Source organism: Balearica regulorum, chromosome 1 (assembly GCF_011004875.1).
Source record: "Balearica regulorum gibbericeps isolate bBalReg1 chromosome 1, bBalReg1.pri, whole genome shotgun sequence".
Taxonomy (NCBI): Eukaryota; Metazoa; Chordata; class Aves; order Gruiformes; family Gruidae; genus Balearica; species Balearica regulorum.
The window spans coordinates 100,647,073-100,660,612 of NC_046184.1; the positions used below are offsets into that span (position 1 = coordinate 100,647,073).

The 13,540-nt window shown below is 38.0% G+C and overlaps 1 protein-coding gene across 1 annotated transcript in view; it reads left to right on the forward strand.

Annotated features, from left to right (window-relative positions):
• The window catches only part of CRYBG3 (crystallin beta-gamma domain containing 3), a 96,896-nt gene that overhangs the window by 63,172 nt on the left and 20,184 nt on the right, over nucleotides 1–13,540 (forward strand). Inside the window, exons 13-17 of the mRNA XM_075757931.1 lie at nucleotides 1,073–1,199; nucleotides 5,772–5,914; nucleotides 7,991–8,117; nucleotides 9,121–9,153; nucleotides 13,112–13,221. Of these exons, the coding sequence (XP_075614046.1) occupies nucleotides 1,073–1,199; nucleotides 5,772–5,914; nucleotides 7,991–8,117; nucleotides 9,121–9,153; nucleotides 13,112–13,221 (540 nt within the window). The remainder of the gene's footprint in view (nucleotides 1–1,072; nucleotides 1,200–5,771; nucleotides 5,915–7,990; nucleotides 8,118–9,120; nucleotides 9,154–13,111; nucleotides 13,222–13,540) is intronic.

Sequence of the window (13,540 nt, forward strand, 5' to 3'; positions counted from 1 at the left end):
AACTTTTTTTTTTTCTTAGGGGATTTCAATGTTAATACTTGAATATAAAGATTCAATATCATACATTCTTTCAGGTTGTTGTCAGAATCTTACAAGCACTAAATTAAAAATAAACTTAATTGTGAATATTCAAGCAATCTGTTCATAAATACATTACATCTTAGCTATCTGGGAAGCCTCAAAATATTAAAATTCATCCTTCCATCTGTTGTGGCGGCTTTTATTTTTCATACTGCAGTTACTTAAACAGCTGAATTAATGTAAACCAAATAGTACTAAAAGTAAAGCTATCCCTGCCTGCCAAATTTCAATGCCAACAGAATTTGTACAGCAGTTCTAATACTTACAAGGGAACTTTAATGAAAGAAATGCTTACAAGAAAGAAAGGAGGAGGAGAAAGCACTTTTTCGAATTAAGATCCATTAGAGCTTTCAAAGTTGATGTGGCAATGCCTTCTTTTAATCGAGCCTTACCCATTTGTTCAAAATACTTTAAAAATTTTTCTTAGTGCTAAAATATATTCCATATACAATATATTGCATACGTTCAATTTGCTTGTCTATTCATATGTATATTTTTAGATAAAAGCAGGGAACAACACAGGTGCGTGACATTTTGTTCTGCTGAAATCCATTAATTTTGTCACCAGCTCCAGTGAGGGTAGAATCTCGTTATTTATTCATAGACTGAAGAGATCTACTGCTTGGTTTTTCTCATTGACAATTGGTGGCTTACAGTGTTTCAGCCACTAGATGTGTGTACTAGCCTCTGTGGTACCGAATACTGGTATTGGGAATGTGGCTGACTGAGCGGAGGTACATGGAGAAGCATTACACAAATAAACTGTTGTTGGAGAAAGAATCAGATGGTGGGATTTTGATCCACAAAGAACGCTTCATGGGTGCCTGTTGTGATTTCAAACAAGCATTGCTTTGTTTATTAGCTGAGTCTGTGATGCTCATCTTAGTGTTCTTAGGATGTTCTCTTCCCCTTTTGTTTGTTATGGAAAATCACATGTGTGGTTGTTCTGGTTTTAGTTATTTCTCTTTCTTTTGTTGTATGGTTGCTGTAGATGGGTTGCCTATGGTAAGGAACGCTACAAAGGCCAACAGTACTTGCTGGAGGAGGGAGATTATGAAGACAGATGCTCATGGGGGGGAACTGACAGTGTCCTCCTGTCTTTCCGGTTCCTTCAGGCTGTAAGTACTTTCATGAATTTCATACAAGTTATGCACAGTTCTATACATAAAGAAGAAGGTTATTCTTCGTATATGGTACAGCTGTCTTGGTTTTAGTCGTTCCATCTTTTGCCCAAGTTCGCCCTCATTCTATTCCTACTTGCTGAAATTTGGACTACACTGTATACATTGTAAAGCAGAAGCAGGTTCTAAATAGCCTTTGTAAAGTTCATACAAAGAATGTATCATGCAGAATTCCTTGTCTACCTGCCAGATTTTCCAGGCATCTCAATTCTGTACTGAACAGAATTTTCTTAAAAGTTTAACGTGCATAAGTGTACAGTGTAGTTCTGTATTAAAATAAAAATAGCTTTTCAATACAGCAGCTGTTGCAAGCCTTAAAACAGCATTACCCTCTGTCTCTGTGATTTTTGTGCCAGAAAATTTTGGCAGCAAAAATAATCATGGTGAAAAAATCCCTGCTACTAAAATGTGTTTAGTGGGGGCAAAGATGAAATAATAATAAAACCAGTATCAGAGTCCCGTATTGGAAGCAAAGTGGGATTAGAACGTCTTTATAATTCCCTTTGGTTTGGGGGTTTTTTATTTGTTTGGGATTTTGAGGATTTTTTTATTATAATAGGAACTCTGTGAGCTTTAAATACAGCTGCAAAGAGAGGCTTCTTTCAAGAATTAGATTGTTCATTCTGAGATTACTTAGATTATTCATCTCCTCATCAGAGGAGATGTGATATTCCTGAGCCAGGAATTTTGTGAGGCTTGAAGACAGGCATTTAGAGCAAACTCTTTCTCTTAACAGTCATTATTTTTTAAAAAAAAAAAAAGTTAACCCAAAAATTCACTTAAATTCACAATGTCCAGTTTTTATTTTGATGAAAGACACCTAGGAAAAGCTATATTTATAATCAGAATCTATCATATAACTTAAAATAATGATAGGCAAATAAACAGAAGACAAATGTCCTTCTCTAAAGAATTTATTCTCAAGTTTCTGAGAAAAACAGGAATTTTCTCATAACTCCTGGTTTTGAATGTGCAGAATCCTGTTCAATTACTGACTAATGTTAGTTTTTTCTTTCTTTTCAGGGTATACGTAGGATACTTGAGTAACTTAAATTTATCTCTTTAAATCTTCCCCTTGGCAAAGGACATAATTGCAAGCTTAAAATTGTGCACGTGCCTAGCAGGCATCACCTCCCACGTATATGCATGTATTTAATTTGACTCACGCTTAGAACAGTCAGGATGCTCAAGTCATTAACATTTTAAAAACATGTATCATTTGCACTCATATATCAACATATATCATTCAAATTGGCGTATAAATATATATCAATATATGTACATATTGATAATAAAAGTGTAAGTAATACCTTTCCTCAAATTGTAGCATAACTAAAGGCAATGAGTTAGTTGCTAATAAAATGACAAATGGCACTGGCATTTTGTTCTTCAGCTCGACCAACAGATTGACCGCCTCTCTCTGATGTGCAGTACATAGGTCAGTGTTCAGGCTTGCCATATGCTCCCTTCATGACTTTGTACGCTGTACTTAAGGTCAGGATTTTCAAAACACTTTAGTAGCAAACTCTTGTTTTCAAGGAGACCTGGGCAAAAATCCAAAACTAGTTCTGTGTGCTTAAGGCCCCTCGCCACACAGCAAATGTGCTAGCTCTTCTCCGTAATCTCAGAAATTCTGTCAGAAGTGCAGTAAAGGTTGCAATGGTCTCGAACTCCAGGAGTCTTCCTGGATATCAGATCTTTATTGCTCTTCCCTAGAAATTCTTTTTTAGTCAGATGAATTCATGAGTCTTGGTAGAGGATTAAGGATTTTGTGAAATGTAGCCGAGTTGCATTATCATGGTCAGCTCAGGTAGGGAGTGGGGCTGGGCATTGACTCTGCTCTTTATACATACTTGCTCATGTAGTCTCATGTAGGGGCCAATCCAGCTAGACCTTGGGGTTTTTTGTTTTGTTTTGTTTGTCTCTCAGGCATGACACCAGTGACCTTGACTGTGTTGGATGTAAGACCAGCCCAGACCTGAAAACAATTTAGCCTGGCTCACATGGCATGAAGCTGAAGCTAATGAGCCCTGCGTACCTGACTCAGCTCCAGGCAGAGTCAGATCAAATGTTTTTGTGCCATGCTCCCAAAGCAGGGAGTGTGGTGCAGAAGCACGTAAATGGCTCTGCAGAGAGCCAGGCTGGGTACAGCGTGCCTCGTTAGCCTGTGTCAGTACCAGCACTGTCAACGTGGCTTAGTGCTATGCAAAGCTATTCAGGTGTTTCTGCACCACAATGCTCAACATGACAGGTTCCACCAGAGCTTATTAGCACTAGGAAAATCCAACCCGTGTTTCTGTACACATACCCGTGTCTGCAGTTGAGCTGAGGCATGAATTTAATTTCCTGACAAATCAGAAAGGTTAGACAACACACACAAAAGAGGGATTGTTGCAAGTCACCCCTCCCCACCCACCGGTGAAGATGTACACGTATGTAGGCATACTGCAAGAGCTTTCAGTTTTTGTCTGTCCTAAATATTTCTGCTGTGAACGATCACAAGCTCTAATGTGGGGATTCAGGGAGTGTTTTGAAAGAAGAGATAGAAAGGTCTTGCAGAATTCTGTTTTCCAGCATACTGCCAGCTCTGTTATCAGCATCTATACTGGACGCACTAGAGTCAAATACCGAGTCTGTTCCTGAGGGCAGGCAGCAGTTTGTACTGTGTGCTGGTCTGGGGGACAGTTGTGTTTGCTTCTTTTCTGCAGTGTCAGATGAGAGAATCAGTGAAGCTGGGGTTTTCCCATGGGTGTCACAATCAGGGAAAGAGTGAAGTTTCTGAGTCTCTTTCAGTGGAGCAGAGTATGTTGCCTTTGGAGCTTTCCCACTAATGTTTTCAAGTCTAAAATGATTTGCCATGGCCTGAAAGTCCATTTTTAAGTATTTCTCGAATTGCTTATTTTAAAAGAAGCTGTAGTGAAAATTTAGGGAGGAAAAAATGACGGCTGAATTTGAAACATGTTTTAAATGTAATTACAATTGTGCATATATTTCAGTATTTTAAATTTAGTCAAAGAAATTATGTGCTGATTTGATCTAAATGGCTTTTCAGGAACTCTTACGAAGTCCTTGCTTTAGGACTATTAAGAGTAGCTGGTTTTCATTGGTGCTAAAACTGCACTGGTTTGGGGTTGTTTTTTTTCCTAAAAAGTAGTCTGAAGCTGCAGTTGTTCATGATAATTTTACCAGATGTGGCACTTTAATTTCTAGGGTATACCTGAATTAGTTGCAACTTTTTAGATAAATAAAAGGAGGAGTTGGTCAACCTAGTAGGAAAATTAGTTTTACTGCAGAATTTGTTCTGTCACTTTTTAGTGTCCTGTAAACGATGCAGAGAGGTTGAGCCACAACAACTGTTCATTCTATAATTGGTTTCATTATTCATTATGATTGAATCCTGTATAAAGGCATGGTGTCCTCTAAAGAGCCTGTTTGGTCAGATTTACCTGACCAAATGAATCTGCCTGCATGCTTGGCCTGGCCTTAACTTCTAAGTGGTTTTTGATTGTCTTTGTTTTCTCAGTGTAGCCTTCAGCAGACTGATCTCCAGTTGGTAGCTTGTAAGTGCTATAGCAGCAAGTATTTAGTGCAATAATTCCTGTGATGGTGTCCTCATATGTTTGTGGATCTGCTTTGGCTCCTGTATTTGCTTGATAGCCTTTCCTCTTGTTTGCAAGGCTTACTTATTTGCTACTTCATGTAACATTACCGAATGTTTCAGAAATGCTGAAATTTAATTGAGTTCATGCTTTTTGTTAAAAGTTAAAGGAAGAAAGTGAATGGATTGTTGTTTTCCATTTCCCTAGGTAGTGACTGAACTATGTGTTTAAATTGCTAAGTGGTTAAAAAGTTGAAGATTTGAAACCCAAATTCAAATAATCTGAAGCTGTGCAAGTAATCTGGTCAAACAGCTATGCTAGTTGAAAGCATAAAGCAATGTCACACGGCTATATAAGAAAGAACATGACGGTGCCGTGCAGGATTTATTTTATAGCTGTAGTGATTAGTCATACAATGGATGTATCCAAAAACTACAAACCCCTTGTGCTGGAAAGGTGATCTTGCCCAGTCTTTTCCTCTCCATGATTTTTGCCTTGTCACTCCTTGAGGAAGGAGAACTTGAAGTAAAAGACTGTAGTCCTGGTAATGCTTGGAGTAGTCATTTGTGAAGCTGTCGGAAGATCAATGCTAAATCTCAAACCCTTCTCTTTCCCACACAGGCATCTTGCATTCTCAGTCACCCTCACAGAGGAAAGGGTGGTGCTCAGGGGCATCAGGTTCTTCCTGTCTTCAGTGGAAACCACTGAAGGTCACATCAGATTGCCAGGCTTCTAGCTAGGCACTTCAATGCCAAAATGTCCCGCAAAGGTCCACACAAGGGACCTAAGCCCCTTCACTGCTTTATAAAACACTATCTTTCAGGCTACAACTCTTTTTCAAAATGTTTTATGCTGTGAAGTGTCACTGAGCTGTGCTGGCCTGTCTTCTAACTCCTGTGCTGTCTCTCAGGATTTCATAGAGTCATCAGTGGCACTTTATCAGTCTGATGATGAAGATGGGAAAGCATTAGACATCATCAATGAAGAAATCCCTGATTTGGAGCTGGTTGGATTTGGCCCAGAGACGAGATCGATTCTTGTGAGAAGTGGAGTGTAAGTCTACTGAAATATATGGATGGAAGTATTAAGTATTTTTGTGGACAGTTGGGTTTAGGTACATCTTTTGACAGAATATATTTCACGTGGTACAGAAGGTAAACATTTGGGGAAGAACAATGTTTCTTTCAGTTTTCTTGGTAAATGGAAGAAAGAAAAAAAAAATTTCTCTAAATCTCACACCTACACCTTGACTTAGATCTAGGCATTCCTGTTACTAGAGGAACCTTGGGATGTCCTTCCAAAGGTCACACAGACTGTAGTTTCATGATACAGAAGCTTTGGCAGTAATACAGAAGAGGGATTTTAGGTATGTTAAGAACTGGTATGCCTTTTGGGACAGGTGGAGCCTGTACAGAAAGGATGAGCTGTGCTTTATAATGAAGTCAGGCTGTTGGCACTGAAAATGAAAATACTTTTTAGAGAACTATCTAAACTAAAAGCAAGGGGTTAAACCAACAGGTGTGGAAGAGTACCTGGTTGAAACTGATACGGCCTACAGGGTGGACTTGGCTAACTTTAGATGTGTGTATGTGAAGTCCAGGAGGAAAATAGACAGCACAATTACAATAAATAAGGAAGGTAAATTAGATTACCTGTAATGTCTGTTGACAAAGATAAGCAGTATTAACTGATGGAGCACTGACAAAACTTACAAATGCTAGAACACTAAAAAATAGTATGGGGGAACTGGAATGCTTAGCATGAAATGACAGCTGTGATACAGCAGATACCGCAGAGATTCTCAGGAAGGATAAGGAGAGGAGCTACCAACTTTATAGGAATGACAGAGACACGGGAGTGGTATCGTACATGAAGAGCGCTATCAAGTGCTGAAACATAAAATACATTATGGGAAAAGAGCAATATGGAATCATGTGGGTGGAAATTCCAGACTTTAATTTTAAAAGTGCAATATTAACATTATCATGCCTATCCTAATGGTGATGGTGATAGGTATCAGCAACTGTTAAGTGAGACTAAAAAAGCCTTAAACTTAGGACAGGTAGCAATAGTGGAGGATTTGAACTGCTCCCACAGAGACTGGATATCAGTGTCTCATGATGATAAGATACAAGGATGAAAGGCTGGGACTCAGTTTGAAGAAGAGATGGCTGAGGAGGGATATGAGATCTACAAAATCCCGAAGACAAGCTTAGTGCAGCAGCATTTACAGAATGCTGCATCACAACAATTGAGGGATGCTTTACAGAACTAGCTGAAGATTGCTTTAAAACAGATGTGGAGGTGGGGAGCAAAAAGCCTTTCTTGCACCAGAGGCAGTGAATTTCTGGAACTTGCTACTGAAGTAGGCTGTGGTAGCAGATAGCACCAGGAGGTTTTAAAAAGCATTAGACAAATTAATGACAAACAGATTCATAAACAGGTGCTAAAAGGACAAGGAAAGGAGATACCCTCTAGTATCCCTAATATAACAGTGACTGAGAGAGGAATGCACCACCAAAAGTGGCCAGGTTAACGTCATTTCTAACTAGCCTCCATCTACTTCTGCCACTGCCAAAGAGCGCGTGTGCAGGGCTAGAGGCACCCTTGGTCTCACGTAGGTGGGGATTTCTTTCTTTCTTAAATCACAACAGGGAAAGTAGGGTGGGAGAAGCTTGAATTGCCAACCATTGCAAGCTTCTGCTTTATTTCGTCCCATCAAGGCTTTCTCATTTGCTTCTCTTTTTTGCACCATTTTTCTTAAATCCAACTGGAAAAGTTGGAAGAAAGCCCTGTCTGGGGGGATCTGAACAGGTAAAGGTTGAGAGAGATTCAAAAACTTGCCAGTTAAGTGTCTTCCCTCTGGGCTTTTAAGCAAGGCATCATCTCATGCTGAATGTGTATTTGCTAGAAAAAGAGACCCAAAGTTGTAGTGTTTGCAATGTAAAAGCAGAAAATCAAGTGTCTGACAATTTTGCGCCTCTCATTAGGTTTGATATTACACTGTCTGTCAGGTGGACTTATCAAGAAAACTCCAAAGAAAATTGTTCTATTTAACTCGTCAGTATGTTCATCAAACTACACAGAAAAAATTGATGTTTTCAGTTTAATTTTTCTGTCATTCTGCAGGTGGGTCGCATATCAGCAGAAATATTTCTGTGGAGAACAATATGTATTGGAGAAAGGAAAATATAAATGTTTCTTCGACTGGGGAGGATCTAGTAAAATCATCATGTCGATTCGACCTATTAAGTTGGTGAGTTACCAGAACTTGTTAAGTGGAAAACATAAAAGAAATGACACCTTTGGAGATCAGAGTGTACAATAATGTTATCATGTGAGCTATGCTGTTTAATCAGTTTGTCTATTTACTTAGAAACAAGTTAAAGACCCTTGTGGATGACATATAACGAGTCTCTTCAGGATGGAGAATGAAATGGACACGCTGGATCTTTCTGTCTGTTGAGAAAGTTGTCAGGGAAACTTCATAAGAAGAGCTTCCCTTTGGCAGACTGCATTCATGGAAAGAATAACCTGTCCTGGAAAGATTAATTTGCCTCAAAACGTAGTAATTCATGTCTAATTGATAACGAATATAAAAATACTTGAGATTTTATCTGGCCCGTAATGTTGTTGTATAGTAGAGGTCTGATTTTTTTTCTCCGCTATTTTTATACTAAAATATTAGTAAGACATATAGTGAATAAAGACAGGAAATATTCTTAACCCATTATTAAATCCAAGGTAGTGCAACTTACCCAAATAGATTAGTGCCAGAACTGTCAAAACCCTAATGCAAAACAAAGACAATCCTCAGTGATGAGTATGTAATAACTGATACTACTGCACTGAAAATGAGAAAGGAACATTTAACCTTATTTTGAAGAGCACATGTTGAAAGAGGTGTCCCAGTGTTCTGTGGTTTTTAATGTTGTTTGTTTTTTTTTTTCTTCAAGAAATAGACTCAAAAATAAATACAGAGACATTTACATGGGCTCTAATCCACATTATATGAACTAGTTAATGCTGATGCAAGTTCTCTGTGTGGAAAGTGACTGAACAGTCAGGCAGGTAGTTGTGACCTTACAGGCAGCTGAAGGCAGAGGCTGGGGAAAAGAATTGTGCCAAGGGCATGGGAAGTTTGTTTTTCTCTGCTCTTGAGTTCATAATTAACAAATTTCAGGAACTTGACATGTCTTCTAGGAAATTAATTGTAATTAAATTTATTTATATGCATGTATATATATTTATTCTTGCAGGAACCACTTGGAACGAATGAGCCTCCACATTTGGTATGTTGACATTATATAATAAGCTCTAGTACTAAACCACATTTAGTAATTAAATACAGGTAACATTGAATGTCTTGCTTTGTTACTTCAGATGATATCTCAGTATTATCATCTCCATACAGGAGAGCATTGATGGAGGAAACCAGTAAAGGTTGAGTTCACTAATGTTCTACTCTTTGCTTTATTCCGGACCATACCTTTTAGTATTCTGTCCTCAAAAATGCAACCAGTTCAGTAGGTTTCGAATGATTTTTGGGTCTCTCTAGCTATTTATTTTTCTCTTCTTTCCTTCCTGTTTCTGGAGGCTCGCTATCATATGCATTCATCCTTCTCTTTGTGGCATATATTTTTTTCCATTATTTTGCGTTACATCTGGTTTGTCACTGTCTTGTTCATGTATGAGGTGAAGAAGAAAGTATAAACTGCAGAAAATTGAAGTGCATTGTCCAAACCTGCAGATGTATCAACAGGGGAAGTTGCATTTTTTAGTCTTGGATGCCGGTAGCTCTGCTTTTCGTAGTCTTCCAATCATGTGTAGCCACTCCTCTAGCAGCAGGCACCACTTACTCCATGCTTCCCTTTTCCTCACGGTAACATATGATCTTAACTGAACCCATCCTGATTATAACAACTCTGTGATTAATCTCTTCTATGATACATTATACCTATTTTCCTGGAAGTCATATCTGACTTGGTCACAGCTTATAAAGAGAAAGCAGTCTGTAAAATTCACTTTTAGTCTCAAGAACAAGTTAGTTTAGGGGTTTGCGCTTTTGGTCATTATCTTACAGGGCTATGTTTCATTCATGTACCTTTGTGATATCTTTCAAAACCAAAAACCTTCTCCAAGTGTTTGTGCTCATCACCAAGGGTGGTCTGTGTCTCCTGCAACATTCTGTCCCAACAGGGCTCTCCTCCCTTCCTGCTTTAGTTCATTTCTTCTTTTCTGTCCTGGAGTGTGCTGCTAGCATGGGTGATGTTCTAAGGGGTTATGTTGCTCTCTCTGTGACCTGCTCTTAATTAAGCAAATTTGGAAAAGTTTAATTCAAGAAACATGATATTTTTTCAGACAAAAGAGACTTTAGAGCTTAATGGTTCTGTTTCAGAAAACTTAAGTATTTTGTCATCTGGACACAAATTTGCTCTTTCTTGCTTACATGAGTATAATAGCTGTAAGTGCATGGGAAATACATACATTGTGTTGTAGGTCAACATTGCAGGTTGACCACGCCCTTCTTTTTCTCCAAGTATTCTTGTTCTACAGTTTTATGATTAACCCAGGACTACAGGAAATGTTTCCTGTCTGAAGACATAATTGGTGCATTATTTTAGTCTTAAACACTGATTTCCTGCCAGACCTATTCATATGGCAGTTTGCAGCCAAATCCAAAGACTTGCAAGTATGTTCACAGTAAGGCCTTGGTAAATGATACCAGATAAAATAACCAACTCAGACGAAACTAGTGGGATCCAAGCAGTTGAAGATAATTTTCTTTCCATCTTCAACTCTTCTACTTTTTCAGGATATCCCAAAAACTATTCTTTCAGTGATTTTAATCCAGTTTTGCAGACCTTTAAGATCAATTCAAACCTTTGAAGTTTCAATAAATGGTGCTTTACGGTCTTTTTATTTCCAGTGATATGTGAAAAAAAACTGTGTATGCACAGTCACCTTTAAATATTGACATGTACTACGTTGTGGTTTGCCTTTTATGTTCTCTAATAGCAGTCTTAACACCGCCTTTAAAAATTACTATCCTGACTTGCCACAATCCTGGTTTTCATAGGATTCTGCCCTAAAGCTTAGGGAAGGAACAATGTCATTCATATGGCTACAGTTCTTCAAGGAGGGGAAATACTTTGAGGAAGTTTTTAGGGGAAAATATTTAATCACTTAGGATAAGTAAAAGACTGTCTTTTGGATAAATACTAAAAAAATTCCCATTCAAAGTAAAATAAAAGTTTCCATGTGTGTGCAACAGTCTCAGTTTGGAACTTTAAAGCATGGTGCATGTGAGCTGGCAAATCCTTAAGCATCCTAGTGTTTGACCCTTATACTGGTTATTTTGAATGATTATACATTCTCCCACCTTTAATAAACATCTGTCTGAGTTAAGGGAACTGTTTTCACTGTCTACAAGAGTGTGTCTTTTTTTCACTTCTGTTTTTAGTTGCTCATCAGAAATTGAAAAGCAACTAGATTTTATTAAATCTCTCACTAACTCCTCATACCTTTTCCTCCTGACAGGCACCCTAATAAAGTACATATAATGTATGAATGCCTGAAATCACCAACTCTAAAAAGCCATTCATTTTATTTATTAAAAATAAAACTTGGTTTTGCCCAGCAAGAACAAAGCCTCTTTCAATAGCAGCTGTCTTGTACAGATGATTTAGGAAGCAGAGATAAATTGCTGTGATAACTTACATTTGTATTTTGTCATGCTGTCCATTGACTTTTTAGGAAGCGAAACCTCGTATAGTAATGCCAAACCCTGACAAAGTAGAGAGCTGCCATTTGAGACGAATTGCAGATATGCAATGTTTTCACTGAGGAATCAGTGCTTCACTCCAGCTTTTGTCAAATTAAGACTATCATTCATTATTGGATATATTCTGTATAAAAATGAGTTAAAAGTGTTTTTTTAAAAGCCTTGCATAGCGTCTGGCCTATGAAAGAAAGACAGTGCATATATATATATTACTTTATAAAGAGCTTTGAGATGAGTGGGTAGAAAATACTATGTAATTACAGCTTAAATAGATGCTTTGTGACATAGTGCAATTATATTTCCAGAAAAATCAGATACACTTTATTCGTTATATTGTAGCTGATTTGTGTTCTCCAATTTGCAGTTACAGCATGCAAGGCCAGGTTAAGCCTTTCTTATTTTTTCTAACAGGAAAGATACTAATTTCTTTTAAAAATATAGACTGAGCTTTTCCATAAAATCATTTGCTGATACTAGTGTTTGGCCTTCTCGCTCTGTACTGGCAAAAGCATTTGATTTCTTTTCTTTGGCAGTAAGCTAGGCCAATTTGGGGCATGAAGGGGGAAGTAGCTCTTGCAACAGCCATCATGGTTTTCTTCCATTACAGAATATGAGCTGTTCTCTTGATACAGTTAAATTTTTCATTCTTTTCCAGCCTCTCTTTCAGACTTTAAAGTGAAATTCACCTTGGTTACACAGTGGCAGCCCAAGGGTACAGAATTACAGGCGACTGCTATAGATCATAGGCTATATCATACTGCTTTTTTTTCCCCTTTTTTCTTTTTTTTTTCTTTTACTGCAACAGTTTCAACCTTATTGTTTTTTCAGGATGAACGAATCCCATCTTAGTGGTGGGTATGGTTCAATGTGGTTTGAAATTCTTCACCATGACATGTAAAAACAGCTTAGGTGAACTTCAGAAGTTCATGGTGCGTCTACCAGGCTGTACCAAGTTGCCCCAGAAACTCTCCTGCTAGTTCTTAAATGAGAAACTACCTGCGATCACTGTGGTCACAGAAGATTTCAAGGCACTTCGTCAATAGTAGCCCTATATCTTTTGACCGATGCTTCCCCGTCCTGTTTTGAACACTGGATTGCCGAGCTGTATGGAGTAATAGGTACCTGCAGTTCAGGAGTACTTTGGATGGAAGATAACATCCTTCAGTCCAAGCCTTCTCTTTTTCTCTGGGCCCTCTCCTGCTGCAGCTAAACTTATGCTCGATACCAATGCTTTGCATCACCAGGAAGCATCCTGTACCGGTCCCAGAGACAATAAAACACTAAATCTTTCTAAAAATAAAGCAGCTGTAGAAATGTAAAAGATCCCTTCAATGAGAATTAATTCTCTTGTATCTTTGTGAATTGAATGGATACTTCTCTAAGACCACAGCTATCTCTGCTTACATTAATGATAATGAATTCATTTTCCTTCTAGTCATTGGTTTTATTTTGTTTTGTTCTTGTAGCTCAAAGCTTTCAGTAATACACATTTCCAAGGAGCATGTATAGATTTCACAGCAGAAGTTTCTGATTTTACATCATTCATACCATGTTCTTTTAAGGTTCTTCGGGGATGGTAAGTCTGTTGTTTTACATGCTACCATTTTAAGTAATAAGATTTTATTTTTTTTTAATGCTACTGAATTTCAGACAGCTGAAAGTGCATAACACATGCCCATCATGTTCCATTGTGTCTTAGACCCTTTGTCTTGCAATGCATCTTAGTAACTGTCGTCCTGTCACTGGTTTGGGTAGTACGCATTTTGCTTTCCCTGTGGGAAGTTTGCACAGTTACTGTGATTTTATTTATTTGTTTTTTTTAACTCCAGTTACAATTTATTCCAGATTTTGAGAACTTAGTACAGTAGAAGTGTCTGCATTCCACTCGTCGTTTG